This window comes from Polypterus senegalus, chromosome 2 (assembly GCF_016835505.1).
Source record: "Polypterus senegalus isolate Bchr_013 chromosome 2, ASM1683550v1, whole genome shotgun sequence".
Classification (NCBI taxonomy): domain Eukaryota; kingdom Metazoa; phylum Chordata; class Cladistia; order Polypteriformes; family Polypteridae; genus Polypterus; species Polypterus senegalus.
Window position 1 is genome coordinate 175,892,340 of NC_053155.1, and position 19,429 is coordinate 175,911,768.

The 19,429-nt window shown below is 36.9% G+C and overlaps 1 protein-coding gene across 2 annotated transcripts in view; it reads right to left on the reverse strand.

Annotated features, from left to right (window-relative positions):
• The window catches only part of LOC120523554 (diablo homolog, mitochondrial-like), a 54,697-nt gene extending 37,867 nt beyond the window's left edge, over positions 1-16,830 (reverse strand). For both annotated transcript variants that reach the window (XM_039744959.1, XM_039744958.1), the window contains exons 1-3: positions 16,727-16,830; positions 15,857-15,980; positions 1,634-1,759 (exon numbers count right to left, since the gene is read on the reverse strand). In XM_039744959.1, coding sequence (XP_039600893.1) covers positions 1,634-1,759; positions 15,857-15,980; positions 16,727-16,770 — 294 coding nt within the window. In that variant the 5' untranslated portion in view covers positions 16,771-16,830. The remainder of the gene's footprint in view (positions 1-1,633; positions 1,760-15,856; positions 15,981-16,726) is intronic.
• Between the last annotated feature and the right edge of the window lie 2,599 nt (positions 16,831-19,429).

Sequence of the window (19,429 nt, forward strand, 5' to 3'; positions counted from 1 at the left end):
AGCTTCGCAGTTTTGAGCAGCGTCCTCTCTTCTTGCACTGTTTGTGACACTTCAAGTGCCCCGTCGGCTCCTGGGAAGGTGGAAATCTTTGCAAATAAGTGTAATCGCCGCCATCGAAGTAAGTAATTTGCACTGCACGACTACTTACTACTTACATACCTTAAGGTGAGTTTGGGTCACTAAAACCCTGCAACATTCAAGGTTGATTTTATGATGAATTCTTTTAACAACATGTAGGGTTTACATCTAAGAAGATGTACCGACCTCTTCATGTAAAATATTGAACTTGGGAGTTATTTGGACCTTCTGCCTGTTAAGCACGGAAGGGCAGCGTCCACATTTCTTAGAATAATTTTTCTCTTAAATCACAGGCACATAGTGCACCGTTGTCAGGCAGAAATTTGTAGGATCACATACAAAATGTTATTTATATACCACACCAGTCGTGTAGCACCTTTCACAAGGGATCTTCTACTGAGAGATGATTCAAATACATTTAAGCTGCTGTTAGCACTACTTACCTGTTGTGTTATAGCGCCTTTAAAATGTACTTTACCCTAAACCACTCCAGTAGTGCTCAATGTATCTTTACTTCTTAAATGTTAATGTTTTACTGTTTAGTAATTTATATACTACATTTTATTTTTTTCCCTTGCGCTCAGTGAGCGAAGCCACTGGGTAATCAGCTGGTCTACATATAAAAGTTTTGTATAAGAATGAGCATTTTGCTTAGTATTAGACACTAAATAAGAATGATTTTTTCCAATGTTGTTTTGAGTGTAAACATTCAAACACATAAAGTTCAGAGTCAGGCACAAATTCGTAAAAAAAATCAAGAACTATATATAAATTCCTTATTCCATATTGAAAAAGAGACAAGAGTAAGTGTTTATAGCATCTGCATTGTTTGTAAGCTGTTATATCATTAATTTCTACACCTCCAGGAAAGAATTCCTTATTTTTATTGAATGTGAGGAAGCACTTTCAGAATTAACCATTTATGACAAAAAATGTAATATAAAGTATATAAATACTGAAATATACAACTCTCTCTTTTCTGTTTGTGCATGATTCTTAAAACATTTGTTAAATTTTAAACATTCAGTGGGAAAAAAAAGAGGTGCCCATGCTACTGTTCTTAAAAACAACAGAAAAATACTCAACATTTTTCTATATTTATGAAGTTACATTACAATACTCATACAAATTTAAATAGGGCCATGAGCTATGTAAAAAAAAGATGAAAACATTTTTAAAAAATGCCAAAATAATCATAATCTTTACCAGTTGTTAGCTTTTAAAGTCTGAAGCACAAAATTTTGGCATAAATAAAAGTCTACACCACATAAAACATTGACTTGTTCAGAGAACAAAAAGTTGTCATCTCAGGTTACAAACTCAATAGGTAAACAGAAACTACAAAAACAGTTTAATATTTTAAAATAAACTACAACATAGAGTAATTCTCCCAAGCCAAAAGTCTAGACATCCAATATACTGTTGCTTATTTCTAACCTATGTGGAAAATCTAGACAGTTTTAATTAAAACAGTCCTTATTCTTTATCTTGTTGCAAAAGCAAACAAATTATTATGTTTCTTTTTGTTTCAAAGTGTCTAAAGAAAATATATTACCTTTGTGTATTCTGTGAGGGCTTCAATTAAAGCAAGGCTTGTTTGTGACAAATATGTGTTGCTGCTGTCGGTTACTAAAGATGCTGCTCTTTTAATCAAAGCCTCATGTGTGAGAGAATCTGATTTCTAAAAAAAGAAACAAAGAAAATAAATGCACAAAAATCTACCATTGAAAAGAAAAAAAAAATGGCATAATAGTTATATTCACTTTTTCATACATAAATATAATTAATACTTAATAGCAAAAACTTAAGTTAAAGCCATCCAATAAAACAAACATCATTTATTTTATATCATATAATTACTGTAATCAAAACAGTAAAATAAAAAAAATAAAAAGTCAAGAAGACATATAATGAAGTTATTGCTGCTTTTACTCTAGTGTCCTGCCATTTAAAATTCAAAAATATAAAATTCTAGAAATGCCCCATATCCTATGTAATTTATATTTTAGAGGACGAGGAATTGTACCATTTAAACTTGCCCTTAAGCTATGTGATGCCCTTCCATCTATTCATTTTCGCAACCTGCTTATTCTTTTCCTCCACTGGTTAGAAAGTTGTTCAGTAATATTGTTTGTATGCTAAGGGCATCATCATTTGGCACTGCACTTTACCATTTTAAAGCTTTTTATATTTCACCTTTTCCATTGGTCTATCTATACTAATATTCTGTCTAATCATTAGCTTATACCACTAAATTTTTATATTAGGTAATTTCTGTCCACACACCTATTTTCACCTTCATTTGTTTCCTTATATAAAACAATTTCATAAAAACATTCAAAAGTTTATGACTGGGAATTTTAATTAAGAGTCAAAGATTAGTAGGTAGCCTTGTTGTGACCAAAAAGCAGGAGACAGAGCTGGAGGTAGCAGAGTTAAAGATGCTAAGATTTGCACTGGGCATGACGAGGATGGATAGAATTAAAAATTAATACATTAGAGGGTCAGCTCATGGTGGACAGTTGGGAGACAAAGTCAGAGAGACGAGATTATGTTGGTGTGGACATGTGCAAAGGAGAGATGCTGAGTATATTGGGAGAAGAATGCTAAGGGTAGAGCAGCCAGGGAAGATGATAAGAGGAAGGCCTAAGAGAAGGTTTATGGATGTGGTGAGAGAGGACATGCAGGTGATGGGTGTAACAGAACAAGATGCGCAGGACAAAAAGATATGGAAGAAGATGATCTGCTGTAGCAACCTCTAACAGGAGTTGCCGAAAGAAGAAGAAGTGAACAGGGTCCAACTGCGTATTCGATTGCTCATTAAAAGGGGAGTTCTAATAATTTGAAATAGCATGCTGGAGTCAAACTATCTTAAAAGAGAAAAAAATGTCAATAATAAAAATTAAATGTGTATATATTAAACTGACTTCATTTCACTGAAAAAAAACTGACATACCAGAGAATATTGTAATTAATATATTTATTACGATATTACAAACAAAAACATTAAACAATTTATACTAAAACACTTGTTGTAAACTAAAATGATACATATTAGCTAGTAAAAAAAGTTTGTGCTGTATAAATATGATTTGTACAGGACATTCTTAATGCACAAAAACACAGTGATTTCAAAATATTTACTAAATAAACCATTTGCATGTTCCCATATTTGATGCCACTTCACTGAATTTTGTTATGCAAAGAGCTCTGTGTGAATGGTTTCTATTACACCTTTTACATACACTTAATAGACTTTACAGATTTTACATATTTCATTGAACTAAATTGTACAGCAAAAAGTGTTTTTTATTGCCAAACCCAAGTACAAAGACTCTTTTATTTGCAGTTAAACATAGCATTAATTTTATAAATCAGTTGGGACATAACATCATCTGTTAAAATTTTTCCAAAATAAGAATAAAAAAAACCCTCAAATGGCTCTGTACAAGGTCAAAATCACTTCAGGAAAATCAATTAATGAACGATTACTCATTAATAAATACCATGCAGTGTTAAAATGGTTTTACAAATGAATATGTAATATAAAAAGTTTAGCATACTTTTTTACTTATCTATATGGTATATTTTAAAGTACTCTAAAATAAAAGAACTGCAATAAAGCTAATACAAAAAATTTGATTAACCTGATTTCTCTAAGAATTCATAGTTAAACACAGATTAAAATGACATGTTCACAGTAGTGCTGGGCGGTACGACCAAAATTCTATATCACAGTATTTTTAAAATTATACTGGTTTCATGGTAATCGACGGTATTTTTTCCCCATGTATGAGTGGATGTTAACCACATTTTCCACTGCAATTACTGCAGAAGACTGGCTACGAATAACTTCTTTCACTGTCATGAGCATTGTACAAAAAACATTTTAATGTGCACACAAGTATTAATACAGGTTTGCATAGCCCCATAAAGTGATAGTTTTCAAGAGGTGGCACTTAATGAAGAGCAGGAATCACACTGCATGACAGTTGCAGTCAAAATATAGTACCTTTTTTTTGAACAAATTGTGCAAACATCTTGAGGTAAAATTTTGACAACATATTTTGAACAATCCAAAGAGGCATTTAGACTTAGTAAAATATTCAGAGGTGCTTTTCAAAAGTTGTATTGCACTGAACATGTCTTAGAAAAGCAATAAATACTGAATATTTTTTGTAAACCAACTACACTTTCTGTTAATGTTAACAATCTCTGTGCACTGACACTTTAAAGTGACTTTTTAAACAACTTTACCATCATTAAACTGCATAATATTTAAACTAATACATAATAACAATAAAATAAATAATAGTGCAACTTCTAGTAATAATACTATTACTTCAAGACTTCAAGTCCAGGTGCATTACACAATATTCACCAAATAAAAATAAAATAAAACAATACAAGTGCAACTTGGTAAAACATCTTTACCAACTGAACTATCATTAAGGCAAATTGCATTAATATGGACCTTGCTTCAAGCTAAGCTATTTACATAAATAATAAAACTGCAACGTGCATTTATAATGCTATTTGTGGTATAGCCCTATGGAAGCGTATTATGGCCATGGTGAAGAAAAAAAGAAAACTATATGTCGAGAATAAAGTCGACATGCTGACTTTATTCTCAACATTTCCACTTTAGTCTTGATGCTTATGTTGAGATTAAAGTCACCATTTACACTTTATTCTCAGTTTATTTTGTCATTAAACTAGAATGTCGTAAACTAAACTTCTTCTTCTTTAACTTAATAGATTTTCTCAAACCCCATCATAAGTTAATGTAGCACATTAAATGCTTTGTGTTAAGTGTTCCCAGACCCAGTTGTTAATCGCTGTGCGCTTCTTAAGACTGACCTCCTCCGCACTAAGAGGAGGCACAGTTAGGGATCGCCACACAGAATCCACTCACTTCATGATATTCCTTCTCTCATAACATTTAGAATGCTAAGATAAATACTTAATATTTTCATGATGAAATGCTTTAAAGCAGGTATTAAACATGCACAGTAGTGAGGCGGGTGTACATTCAGTGTAGAGAACTTTATGGAAGGTGCAACGAGGCTTCAAAAAACTGGATGTATGAATGGGTATCACACAGGTTAAACTTAAATATTGTGTAAATGTTGGCTTTGTGATCTGGTGGTCGGAGACACGAACACAGAATTCAATGGGTGTTCTTCTGAACAGGCTTTCTATATTGCATGCATGCTGTCTCTATCTGACGTACCAAACCCAGAGTTCCTATTCTATCTTTTTCTTTCTCTACATACCCAATCACCACATGATAAACATCTTTGTGAAATTAAAATTAGTTATAAACTTGGACCATGGAGTGTTCAGAACTTTAAAAAAATCTTCGTTATACATGTTTAAATATGCCATCCATTCAGGATTGTGCCCATCCCAGCAAGCATTGTGTGCGAGGCAGGAGCAAATCCTGAACGAGGAGCCAGCTAATCGTAGGGTGAATATGAGCAACACAAACACTAGCAGGGTCAAGCATAACAAAACCACGTAACTCTGAAAGGAAACTGAAGCATGCCGAGTAAACCCACCAGAAAAACATGCAAATTCAAGGCAGGGAACACTCAGGACTCAGACAGCAGTGCAACCTCCATACCACCATGCCCGCACATGATTAATACATGCTTTAATGCATTTCATTATGAAAATTATATCAAGTATTTATCTTAGCATTCTAAATGTTCAGGGAGCAGGAATATCATGAAATGAATGCATTGTGTGTATGTCGAGCACTGCCTGTACCTCCTCTTAGTGCAAGAGGAAGTCAGTTTAAGAAGCACATAGCAATTAACATAGATCGGGGAACACAACACAAAGCATTTAATGTGATACATAACTTATGACGATGTTTGAGAAAATCTAGTAAATTAAATATTCATTTTAAGATTAAGTTTAGTTTACGATGTTCTACTTTAATGACAAATTACGAGAATAAAGCCAGCATGTCAATTTTATTCTTGTCATAAGAGTCGACATTAAAGTGGAAATGTCGAGAATAAAGTCAACATGTCGTCACACTATTACACAGTATCCAGGTACATTACACAGTATTGAAAAAAAATAAAACAAGTACAACTTGGCTTGCAGTATTATCCAGTACTATAGAAACAGTATAAACAGATTTGAACATAATGGTCCACATCCAACCTTTTAAAACCAAAGTATCTCCCGACAACAGACACGGCTCCTTTTTTCGGCAAAAGTTCTTCTGTGTCATTATATTCAACTTTATCGTCTGCTACCGCTTCAGTTTCAGAATGTTCTCTGTCCATTTTTCATCCGCTCAATACCTCCACTAATGCATGTACTTTGTTGCATGCATGTATAGGGGTGCAGCAGTGAAAAAGGTCCCCCCTTAAACAGTTTCCTGCTGCGCCACGTTCCGAACGTTGTTTAGGCTATTAAAACCGGTGTTGCGATATAAAAAAAAAATCAATATCATAGCAAAAATAAAAAACGGTTTTTGGTATGACCCAGTATACTGCCCAGCACTAGTTCACAGTGACAAAAAAATTTCTGGCAACAGGGTATCCAACGGTATGCAGTAACTGATTTTCATCTGAAGAAAGACGTTTCCTGCAGTTGACAATCATGTATAACTTTAACATGTAAATGAAAGCACCTGCATTGGATCCAGCAAACCTTCCATTTAAAAAAATCAATTACTTTTTAACTTAATTTAGGAAACATTTAATTGATCACTCAATTAAAAAACTTTAGTAAGGAGCAAGTTGTCACCAATCAGTTATGGGTGGCAGCTGCTACTGGAAATTATAAGAACACAGATCACTGGCTAATAAAACGCCACACATATCTCTCCACAAATTAACAAACCCTATGTATTCACCCTCTGAAACCAGCCACAGGGGATGCACAAACCAGTGTGTTTCTTCATGCTAGTCCCAAGCCCAGATAAACGGGGAGGGTTACGTCAGGAAGGGCATCCGGTGTAAAATTTTGCCAAAGCAATATGTGGACAATACAAATTTCCATACCGGATCAGTCGAGCCCCAGGTTAACGACGACTGCCAACAGTGTGCTGGCGGAAACTAGGCTACTGTTGGCCGAAGAAGGAGAAGAAGAGGAGGGAGATGTGTCCGGAGGCAGGAGAGGAGGACGGTAAAGAGAGTGGAACATGAGGGTTGGAACTTTGAATGTTGGCAGTATGACTGGTAAGCAGAAAGAGTTAGTAGATATAATGGAGAGAAGGAAGGTTGATATATTGTGCGTGCAAGAGACTAAATGTAAGGCCAGGTGGATTAGAGGTGGATTCTGTTCTATCATGGTGTGGATGGGAGGAGAAATGGGTTAGGTGTTATTCTGAAGGAACAGTATGTCAAGAGTGTTTTGAAGGTGAAAAGAGTGTCAGACAGATTAATGATTATGAAGCTGAAAATTGGAGGTGTGATGATGAATGTTATTAGTGCATATGCCCCACAAGTAGGGTGTGCGATGGATGAGAAAGAAGATTTTTGGAGTGAGGAGGTGATGGATAGGTATGGTGTCAAGGAAAGGAATGAAGAAGGTCAGATGATAGTGGATTTTGCCAAAAGGATGGACATGGCTGTGGTGAATACGTATTTTAAGAAGAGGGAGGAACATAGGGTTACATACAAGAGTGGAGGAATTAGATCCTATGCAGAAGAGTCAATCTGAAGGAGATTGAAGACTGCAAAGTGGTGGCAGGGGAAGTGTAGTTAAGCAGCATAGGATGGTGGTCTGTAGGATGACGTTGCAGATCAAAAAGAGGAACAGAGTGAGAGTGTAGCTAAGGATCAAATGGTGGACGTTGAAAAAGGAAGACTGCAAGGTTGACTTTAGGAAGGAGGCGAAGCAGGCACTGGGTGATAGTGAAGAGTTACCAGACAGTTGGGAAACTACAGCAGATGTAGTAAGGGTGACAGCAATAAAGGTTGCTTGGCATGATATCTGGACAGAGAAAGGAGGAAAAGGAAACATGGTGGTCGAATGGGGAAGTACAGGAGATTGTACAGAGGAAGAGGAAGGCAAAGAAGAAGTGGGACAGTCAGAGAGATGCAGAAAATAGACAAGAATACAAGGAGATAAGGCGCAAGGTGAAGAGAGAGGTGGCAAAGGCTAAAGAAAAGGTGTATGATGAGTTGTATGAGAGGTCGGACACTAAGGAGGGAGAAAAGAAACTGTACAGATTGGCTAGACAGAAGGACCGAGCAGGTAAAGATGTGCAGCCGGTTAGAGTGATAAACGATAACGATGGAAACATACTCACAAGCGAGAAGTGTGTTGACCAGAAAAAGTACTTTGAGAAGCTGATGAATGAAGAGAACAAGAGAGAGAGAGAAGGTTGGATGATGTGAAGATAATGAATCAGGAAGTGCAACGGATTAGCAAGGAGAAAGTAAAGACAGCTAGGAAGAGGATGAAAAATGGAAAGGCCATTGGTCCAAATGACATACCTATGGAAGCATGGAGGTGTTTAGGAGAGATGGCAGTGGAGTTTTTAACCAGATTGTTTAATGGAATCTTGGAAAGTGACAGGATGCTTGAGGAGTGGAGAAGAAAGGTACTGGTGCCAATATTTAAGAATAAGGGGGATGTGCAGGACTGCAGTAACTACAGTGGGATAAAACTGATGAGCCACAGCATGAAATTATGGGAAAGAGTAGTGGAAGCTTGGTTAAGAAGTGAGGTGATGATTAGTGAGCAGCAGTATGGTTTCATGCCAAGAAATAGCATCACAGATGCAATACTTGCTGTGAGGATGTTGATGGAGTATACAGAAGGCAAGAAGGAGTTGCATTGCGTCTTTGTGGACCTGGAGAAAGTATATGACAGGGTGTCTTGAAAGGAGCTGTGGTTTTGTATGAAGGAGTCGGGAGTGGCAGAAAAGTAAGTAAGAGTTGTACAGGAAATGTACGAGGGAAGTGTGACAGTAGTGAGGTCTGCGGTAGGAGTGATTGATGCATTCAAGGTAAAGGTGGGATTACATCAGGGATCAGCTCTGAGCCCTTTCTTATTTGCAATAGTGATGGACAGGTTGACAGACAAGATTAGACAGCAGTCCCCGTTAGACTATGATGTTTGCTGATGACATTGTGATCTGTAGCGATAGTAGGGAACAGGTTGAGGAGACCCTGGAGAACTGGAGATATGCTCTGCAGAGGAGACAAATGAAGGTTAGTAGGAACAAGACAGAATACATGTGTGTAAGGTGAAGGTATTTAAATATTTGGGATCAACAGTACAGAATAATGGGGATTGTGGAAGAGAGGTGAAAAAAAGAGTGCAGGCAAGGTGGAATGGGTGGAGAAGAGTGTCAGGAGTAATTTGTGACAGACACGTATCAGAAAGAGTGAAAGGGAAGGTCTATAGCACAGTAGTAAGACCAGCTAAGTTATATGGGTTGGAGAAGGTGTCAATGACCAGAAAACAGGACACAGAGCTGGAGGTAGCAGAGTTAAAGATGCGAAGATTTGCACTGGGTGTGACGAGGATGGATAGGATTAGAAATGAGTACATTAGAGGGTCAGCTCAAGTTGGACGGTTTGGAGACAAAGTCAGAGAAGAGAGATTGCATTGGTTTGGACATGTGCAGAGGAGAGATGCTGAGTATATGTTAAGGATAGAGCTGCCAGGTTAGTGGAAAAGAGGAAGGCCTAAGAGGAGATTTATGGATGTGGTAAGAGAGGACATCTAGGTGATGGGTTTAACAGAGCAAGATGCAGAGGAGAGAAAGATATGGAAAAAGATGATCCGCTGTGGCATCCCCTAATGGGAGCAGCTAAAAGAAGAACATGTATTCACCCTATCTTCTTATATAATACGCTACCGTGGCTGTTCGTTTGTCTGTCCAGGATTTTAAATCACCTGAAGCTCGCAAACCGTTTCACCTATTTACTTGAAATCTGGTACACATATACCACGTGACGTCTACTATCCGCTATAGGGGTGATGATTTTTATTACTCTTTTTATTTTTATTTTATTGTAGAATCAGCTCTTAGCAGCGCGCAGCAGGGCGGCCATGCAGCGCATGCATATGGGCGCCATTCTCATTCCCCACCACCTTTGAGAAAAATTCTTGAGGCAGGTTGAAGACTTAAGTGCCAGCTTAAGTGAAAAATTAAAGAAAATGTCCTAAGTAATTGCAACACAAAAACTAACTTAATCAATTTTAATGTGAAAAGATGCAGAAGAAAGAAGAGAAGCAGCGGGCCGCTAGGGTGGAGAAAAGAAGAGCTGCTCAGGAAGCAGCAAGCGCATCAACCTCTGAGCAAATGAATGCTAAACAGAGACAGCGAAAGATTATGAAAACTAGGAATGCTCAAGTGAAGTGTATTCACTGCACATTATCGTGCAGTACACCATTAAATATGTCATATTTAATTAAATGGAGATCTCCTGCCTGTAGTCAAGATGTTTCAATTGATTGTAGTCTAAATGCACCTGCATTTGTAAGGTCCTACTGGTGGTGAGGCAGTACGGTGGCTTAGCTCAGTGGTTTCCTAACTTCTTTAAGCCAATACCCCACAAAGAGATGCACCACCTGGTTACCTTGATACAAACCCAATACTGCAAAGCTGGACATGTCCTTAGATCTCAGTTCCTACTAACAGCAGTCACACAGCATGGCTTTAATAATAGCAGACCTATTATTCAAAGCAAATGCTTAAGTATAGCAGACTTTTGTTGAATATATGGTCAAATATCATGCGATAGATTTAGGCCAGGATATTCAAACTTTTTTCTTGGCATACTACCTCCAGGAACTAAAGTATTTTTATTACCACCATTTTTTTTTATCTTAAATGAATTAGTACTGAACTGTTACTAGGCACAACTTATGATAACAATTCTATAAAAAATACTGCATGTGACAATGTTAACAAGGATAAAGTAGTTTTTTAGTATGAGTCTATGATTTTGTATTCTATATGTACTGTATAAGCCAAATTATTTTTTATATTAACTGATATGAAATAACAAAAGCTTTTTAAAACTTTAAAACTTCTAGCACACAAATCATCAACAACAATGCTCTTTAGCAATATGCACAGTCCCTTCTCTCTCTATTTTACTCTTCCTTTATTTCTCTTCACTGCTGCTTCCAGTCCTCCACGCAAGCTTTGTCCTCAACCTCCTGACTCTGACTCCTTGAACGGAGTGAGGCAGCCTCTTTCACACTGCACCAGGAAGTGTTCCAGGTGCTGTTCAGGTGTGACGGAAGTGCTGCATGGGCACCCGGATCTTCTTCTGACAGCACTTCCGGGTATGGCGGAAGTGATGCAGACCAGGGCTCCGGAACTGTCCAAGCGCCCCCTGGTGGTGGCTACGAGCATCAAAAGGGCTGCGCTTCCAAGCTTGTGGCCCCGATGCAATCCAGGGGGTTTGCCTTCTTGTGTTCCAGGGGAGGTATTGCCCCTAACATGTTCTCTCCCCTGGTCCTTACATCACAGGGGCATCCTGGCCAGGCAAAGTCCCCAGTTGTCTGCTACAGCAGTTATAAATGTATCCAGATTAGAAGCAGGAGAAAAGTAACAAACAGGTTATATACAACAAATGGGGAAATAAAATGAAAAAAAACTACTCACAAATGGTCAAATCAACTTAAAGGCTGAGCCTGCTTAATGGCTATACAATTCTGCTTCAAGGTTCAGCCAATTCCTGTTCCCAAGGAAGGAAAAAGGTTACCAAACACTGGAGACTCTATCTGAAACAAAAGCTTTCCACTGTGGATTGATATTATTAACATTACAATTAAATGCTACATACAGTGCATCCGGAAAGTATTCACAGCGCATCACTTTTTCCACATTTTGTTATGTTACAGCCTTATTCCAAAATGGATTTAAGTCATTTTTTTCCTCAGAATTCTACACACAACACCCCATAATGACAACGTGAAAAAAGTTTACTTGAGGTTTCTGCAAATTTATAAAAAAACACCAAAAACAGAAATCACATGTACATACATAAGTATTCACAGCCTTTGCTCAATACTTTGACTTCATGCTTGGTTTGTGCTCTGACATGAACTGTCAACTGTGGGACCTTATATAGACAGGTGTGTGCCTTTCCAAATCATGCCCAATCAACTGAATTTACCACAGGTGGACTCCAATTAAGCTGCAGAAACATCTCAAGGATGATCAGGGGAAACAGGATGCACCTGAGCTCAATTCTGAGCTTCATGGCAAAGGCTGTGGATACTTATATACATGCGCTCAATTTTTTTATTTTTAATAAATTTGCAAAAATCGCAAGTCAAAGTATTGAGCAAAGGCTATGAATAATTATGTACATGTGATTTCAGTGTTTTTTTATAAATTTGCAGAAACCTCAAGTAAACTTTTTTCACGTTGTCATTATGGGGTGTTTGTGTATAGAATTCTGAGGAAAAAAATGAAATGTAATCCATTTTGGAATAAGGCTGTAACATAACAAAATGTGGAAAAAGTGATGAGTTGTGAATACTTTCCGGATGCACTGTATGTGCAATTTATTATTATTATTAACATTTGTCTTTCTTCCTCATTGTAAAACTTTCTGCACTAATCTGCCAAATTGTAAACAGTTCTGAAAATGATGAACAGTTTACCAAACAACAAATAAGTTTACCAAAACTAAAAATACTGTTACACTGGCAGACTGGACTGGACCTAAGAAAAAGACTTTGCAGATTGCTTGTGTCAGGTTGCAAAAATCTGTCAGTCTTGAAATGTTGGTCCCAGGCAGTCTCCAACCTGGCATGGAACAGCTCAAAGAGGTGTGGGAGTGAAAGGAAGCTGCTACCTCAGACCTCATGGGCAAGGACTGGCATGTGTAGTGAACACAACATAGGATAACAATATCAGATGAGCAAGACAAGAGTGCAGTCATGACACAGAGCAATATAAATGAAATGTAGCCTAACATGGAGACTTGGGATTTGCTGCTGTGTAACCAATGGTCCATTTTATGGCCCATTAGCCCGCAGCCCCTTTTTTTGTGTTTACATCACCCAACATTTACACCACACCATCTGAGCAAAGCATTGCAGCACTAGCCTATAACTACAGTGCTAGAGAACTATCTTTGTGCAACAATTGCAAAAATTTACAGTTATGTGTATTTAAAAACTATGTGAAGTAATTTAAAGAGAATTTTAAAAATGGGAATTTTTTTTTTTTTTTTAAAGAATGTCAACCCCACCAGGAGTGCCATACCATTTTACACAGTGACTATGCATACAATCGCTGCCTGGGTGCATCTCCACTTGCAGTTTTATGAAAAAGTGCAAAAGTATAAGCCGCTGTTAAAAAAACAAATACACATGACATATCGACTACACATTTGACAGAAAGCACATGGGAGACACTGAAGTCAGCTGGGAGAAGGTTTTATGTCTGAAGAGACCAAAATTGAGCTTTATTTGTCATTAGCCTGAACACCATATTTAGAATAAGCCAAACACTGCACATTATTAAAAATAAATCATCCCTGCCATGGTGGTACTGCCTTCTCATGCTGTAGAGATGGCAGTATGCAATAAGGCCCTGGAAGGCTTGTTCGGGTAAGAGGGTGAGATATAGGGAAATCCTTGAGAAAAACTTGCTGTAGTCTGTAAGAAACCTTCAACTTGGGAGAAGATTTGTCTTCCAGCAAGATTTTGATCTCAAGTATAAAGCCAAAACTACACAGAAAAACATTTAAACCAAAACTGATTTTCCAATATGTTAATCCCTGGTGTGGTCAAATCAGAGTCCACAAGAGAAATTGAGGTCTAATTTGAAAAAGGCTATTCACTCACGACCCCCATACAACCTGACAGTGCTTCAGCAGTTTTGAAAAGAATAAATGAGAAAAATTACAGTGTCCAGATGTGCATAGCAGATATAGAACCATCCGCTCACATTCAAGGAGGGAATTACTGCCAAAGGTGCATTTACTAATTGCCGACATGAAATGGGTACATACTTATCAATTATTTTATATTTTTTTGTAATTAATTTAGATCACTTTTCAGAGATGTATCTTTACTTTGACATTTAACGACTCATTTTTTCTGTTGATTAATAGCAAAAATGTCAAATTAAATCCACTGTAATTGAATGTCGTGCTATAATAAAATGTGAATACTTTTCACAGGCACTGTATATGGGATGGGAAACACTTTGTCCAGGAATAACAAAATTCAGGCATTGGTGTAAAAAGACTGAAACACAATTAATGTCAATCAATCCTGGAACTATAAATTGCAATCATTGTAGGGTATCAATAAGTGGCAATGACCATAAAGGCAGCAGGGACTGGATAAGGGCAGCATGCTATCCAATATATGGTAAAAAGCCTGGGACACTAGAAACTTTGTGTCACAACACAATTCCTCACAAATTATCAAAGATTATTTTGATGGGTGATGAAATGGTTTCATCATTTTGATTTGGATAGTCAAGTACAGCGACTAATGACATTACACCAATATTATCCAATATACAGAGACCAAAAATTGTACTCTCAGCTTCCCAGATAATGTGAAGTGTAGTTTGGGAAGTTAAAGGGTGTATACTGGTTTAATTTTATGACTAGGGAAAACCATCAATGCTACTCATTACCTGCAGGCACCCCAAATGGTCAATAGTGCATCGCATGAAAAATATTTGAGGAAGACAAAAATTAACTTGGAACACAACACACTTTGCGATACAAGTCACCTATGTTTGAAGAGACTTTAGAATAATGGCTGCAAATACAATATGTGTACCATCCACTCTACATCCATTAACTAGCCCCTTTGAACTACCATTTGTCTACAATCATTGAAGACTAGATGGAAAACCAACACTAACACAGTATGCTGATGACAATGTTCATTGTAATTCCAAATGTACATTCAAATTACTTTAATGTTATTCAATAGCATAATACTTGCCACTGTTATGTGATTATGGTAAAGAATTAAAACATAATTTGAATGAAGATATTAAAAAGTATGAGAGATTTGAAGTGGGTGCATACAGACAACTTAATTGAGATCAGTACATATACTGCCCGAACAAACCAAACAGCAGACTTCATTGAAGAAGATCACTATCCTTGACAGTTGCCTGAAATGCAGCTTAATATTTACTACAGACCAATGAGGATGTGTTTAAATGAGATGAACTTGAGTTCATTTTGTATTTAGTTAAATAAAGAGCAACCTAGTGTATAATTGTTTGCATGACCTACGCTGGGATGTTATTCTGTCCATAGTTGGCTTCTGTCTTGCATACCAAGATAAAATTTATATGGATGGAAGAACTGCACGTTTGTATGCAGTTCTGAACTTATTTTAGAACTGTGCATAAAACAGCAAAAACAGAGCTAAAGTTTAGATTTAAGAACAACACCTAAGCACAGTTGTTTTTAATCTATGAAACAGTTTCTGTACTATTGTTTATTTGTATTCAACATCATTCATCACCTTTAAAACAGACCCAAGAGACTTTGTTGTGTTAAGCTATGTATTTTTATCTGTATGACTGTATTAAAACAAATTGAACATACTTGCATTCTACACTTAAGTGAATATTATTTATTAGAAATCTTAACTGCATTTGTTACTGCCTTAATGTTTGTTCTTTTGGTGTAAAGTTTAATTGTCTTTTGGTAGACACAACCTGTGACAGTATATGAGACTTTATGAACTGGTTATCTAAAAACTGGGTTATGAACGTTTTAACATAATATACTCTCAAACCAATCATTTTCATTTTTTTAAGTGTAATATAAACTACTGAACACAATACCGGTACAAAGGGAATTGCACATAGTCCAGCTCCAAGTGACACAGAATGCCAATGTCTTTGCAAGAAACAAGGAATTCTAATCAACAGTCTTTGCCTGCTGCAGCGTGGTACACCAACAGAATACCTACAGGAGAAAAAGATTTTTTTCTTAAAATACAACAATTACTATTGTTTATTTAGATATAGTTAACTTTTAAAATGAATATATGTAAATGATATATTTGTTCTTATGGCACCAGAGTAAGAGGTAAAATGGGACAAAAAAATTAATGCAGTGCAGAAAAATCTAAGCCTAGATGAACAGAAGCAATATAACAAAGTAACAGCCAATTAACAGGGTAAGTTTGGGTTTTTGATACTTTTACGAAAGGGAAAGGTTCAATAGAGGATCGCAATTTATACATAAAAAGCGCCAATTCTTACGCCTGATCAACCGTAAGCAATTAAAGTTTAATTTTACGTTTTACTCAAGTTTTAAACACATGGTGCCATAAACCATGTATCTGAAAGCAGTACAGCTAAGGAGTATTTCTTTTATTTTAAATTTAGCTCCATATTAATACAAAATTAAGGCAATTTAAACAACACTTGCAGCCCTATATGAATCAATATCCAACCCCAAAAATAAAATATATCGATTGTCAAAGCTTAAATTGTGCCGAACTCCTAAAAACTGGAATACTGTATAATCCGTGTTAAAGCGTTATTAGATACTGCAGTTGCGGTGTCCTTTTCTATTCAGCACGATATGAAACCGAGAATTAAACTTGCAAAATCAACAGTATACTGGTGTAACCTAACGAAATAATTATAATTATTGGGAGAAATAAAAAAGAATACAACTTCAGAAGGTGCACTAGTATACACTACCTAAGTATGCTGGACGCTAACATGCAAACCCTGCGCGCAGCCATGACTATCAAGAATAGGCAGGAAATCGGTCCGTTCACTTTCAAAGTGTCTTCAGCACGAAGGGAAACAAAGACGCAGGCTTATTTAGTCCGACTTCATTACTAACGAAGTATGCACGCGCATGGAAAGGGTTTTATTTTACCACTAGCAAAATACCCGCGCTTCGCAACGGAAGTAGTGTGTTAAAGAAGTAATGAAAAAGAAAAGGAAACATTCTGAAAATAACGTAACATGATTGTCAATGTAATTGTTTTGTCACTGTTGTGAGCGATGAGTGTTGCTGTCATATATATATATATATATATACATATATACATATATACATATACACATATATATATACACACACATACATACATACATACACACACACATATATAAACATATATATGCATATACATACATATCTACATATATACATATACACACACACACATACACATACAAAGTATATATATATATATACATATACATTCTTTGGGGTGTGAGCAACTGTTGCTGGGGGTGCCAGAATCCATCAAGGAAGAAAAATGAAAAACATTATTTGTACAAAATCTTAATTTATTTATCCATTCCTAAATAATTAAATGGGCAGGCTATTTCGTATCAGTGCAATACGCTGTTTGTTAAAATGGATGACTCCCGCTCTTACGTGGAAGTCTGCGTGGATATTATGAACTATCTCATCTGTTCAAGTTCTATTTAAATTTTAAATAGAAGAAATTTTTTATTTAGTCGACAGAAATATCTTTGGTAGGAATGTAAGTTAAATGTAGGCATCATTGCATAAATTTTTCTTCACCATACAAATGTAAAGAGTAAATTCACCTTACATTCCAACCAAAGATATTTGTGTCTACTAAATAGAACTTGAAAAGATATATTTTTTCGAATGTGATCGCGCAATTCAGATCGAGTTGATGCGCACCGATGCATCGAGCCCGCGTTCTATTGTGGTTTCGCCTGCGTGCCTCAATAAGTCACCCTTCCCTCGCTTACACTTTTCATCTAATGAATACACTGAGTATGGCTTTACCAAAACAATCATTGATGGTGAATAAAGTATCCATTATTCATAAAGCTTCAATTGGTGATCTGTCTTTCTGCGTTAACCGCATATTTTTTCATATGTCTCAAACCAAGGGGATGCGAGGGTAAAATGAATTGGGAAGCGCGCATACATACTCAGTGCACCCCCTCTCAGGAATCAAACCTCGGTGCTAGAGGCGAAGCCTCTACCATTTTGCGCCACGGCGTGTGGTTTGTCTATTTGAGAGTATGTAGATCGGGTATATATACTTCTTCGCAGCGGAGAAGTAGTGTGTTAAAGAAGTTATGAAAAAGAAAAGGGAACATTTTAAAAATAACGTAACATGATTGTCAATATACAGTAATTGTTTTGTGAGTGTTATGAGTGTTGCTGTCATCAAGGATTTGATTATCATTATTTCTTTCAATCAGGTTCGTATTTGTAGGATGTGTTGTGTTCAAGTTACATTCCATGTTTGTCAATCATTGTAAAGATGACAGGTTTCATTCATCGATTCGTTTCTTACTGCATCAATAAACAGCTTGTCTTCCTCTTTATCTGAGATGTGACACACTGCATGCAGGTTTTTTTTTTTACACTGTCTTCCTTTAGCGGGACATTGACTTTTTCCACCGTGTCGTTTTGTTTCCGCAGTAGCTGCACTTATGAATATGCTTGTATGTATCACACGCTTCATATTTTTTTTGCTGCCTTCTCAATTGTGTAATTTGGTTTTTAGTCAGCACTCTTTGGAACTGTTGCTTTTTGTCTGTGCACTGCGTCAGTTCACGTGAGCCGCTCGGTGTACATGCATCGAAGGTTCCCAGCTGTGCTGGTGCCATCTCGTGCAATGTCCACGGCTGTATTTAATGTTAGCTAAGACCTGGCACTTAAAAGTTTCTCTCGCAGTTTCACCGAGTTTGTGCCAAACACCACCCTGACCATCTCATCTTCCTCTGCATAAACACAGTCTTTCACCCGTGAATATTTAGCGGCAGTGTTTCTATTGGATTGCCGCTGATGGACGGCCTTATATGGGCAGGCACTAAATTACGTGGGATTCCACCATGTGCTTTGTTTCCGCAGTAGCTGCACTTATGAATATGCTTGTATGTATCACACGCTTCATATTTTTTTGCTGCCTTCTCAATTGTGTAATTCAGTTTTTGTTCAGCACTCTTTGGAACTGTTGCTTTTTGTCTGTGTACTCCGTCAGTTCACGTGAGCCGCTCGGTGTACATGCATCGAAGGTTCCCAGTTGTGCTGGTGCCATCTCGTGCGATGTCCACGGCTGTATTTAATGTTAGCTAAGACCCGGCACTTAAAAGATTCTCTCACAGTTTCGCGGAGTTTGTGCCATATTTTTTATTTATATTTATTATTTATTTATTTGAGAGAAAGTACTTTCCACTGCTGCATTACTGAAAGGCATTGCCAGCAAACGTAAGTCAAAATGTCCAAGCTGTAAAAAGTCAAAATCCCCTGAAGCATCCTTGTGATTTGAAACAGTTATCCAAAATTCCTCAACGTTGTTATCACTGAATTGTGGCCATGACTCTGTTCCGATTCACATCCACTGCAGCTCTAGATCGCCCAAATTGCCTGTGTACAAAGGCAAAAATTACAACTTT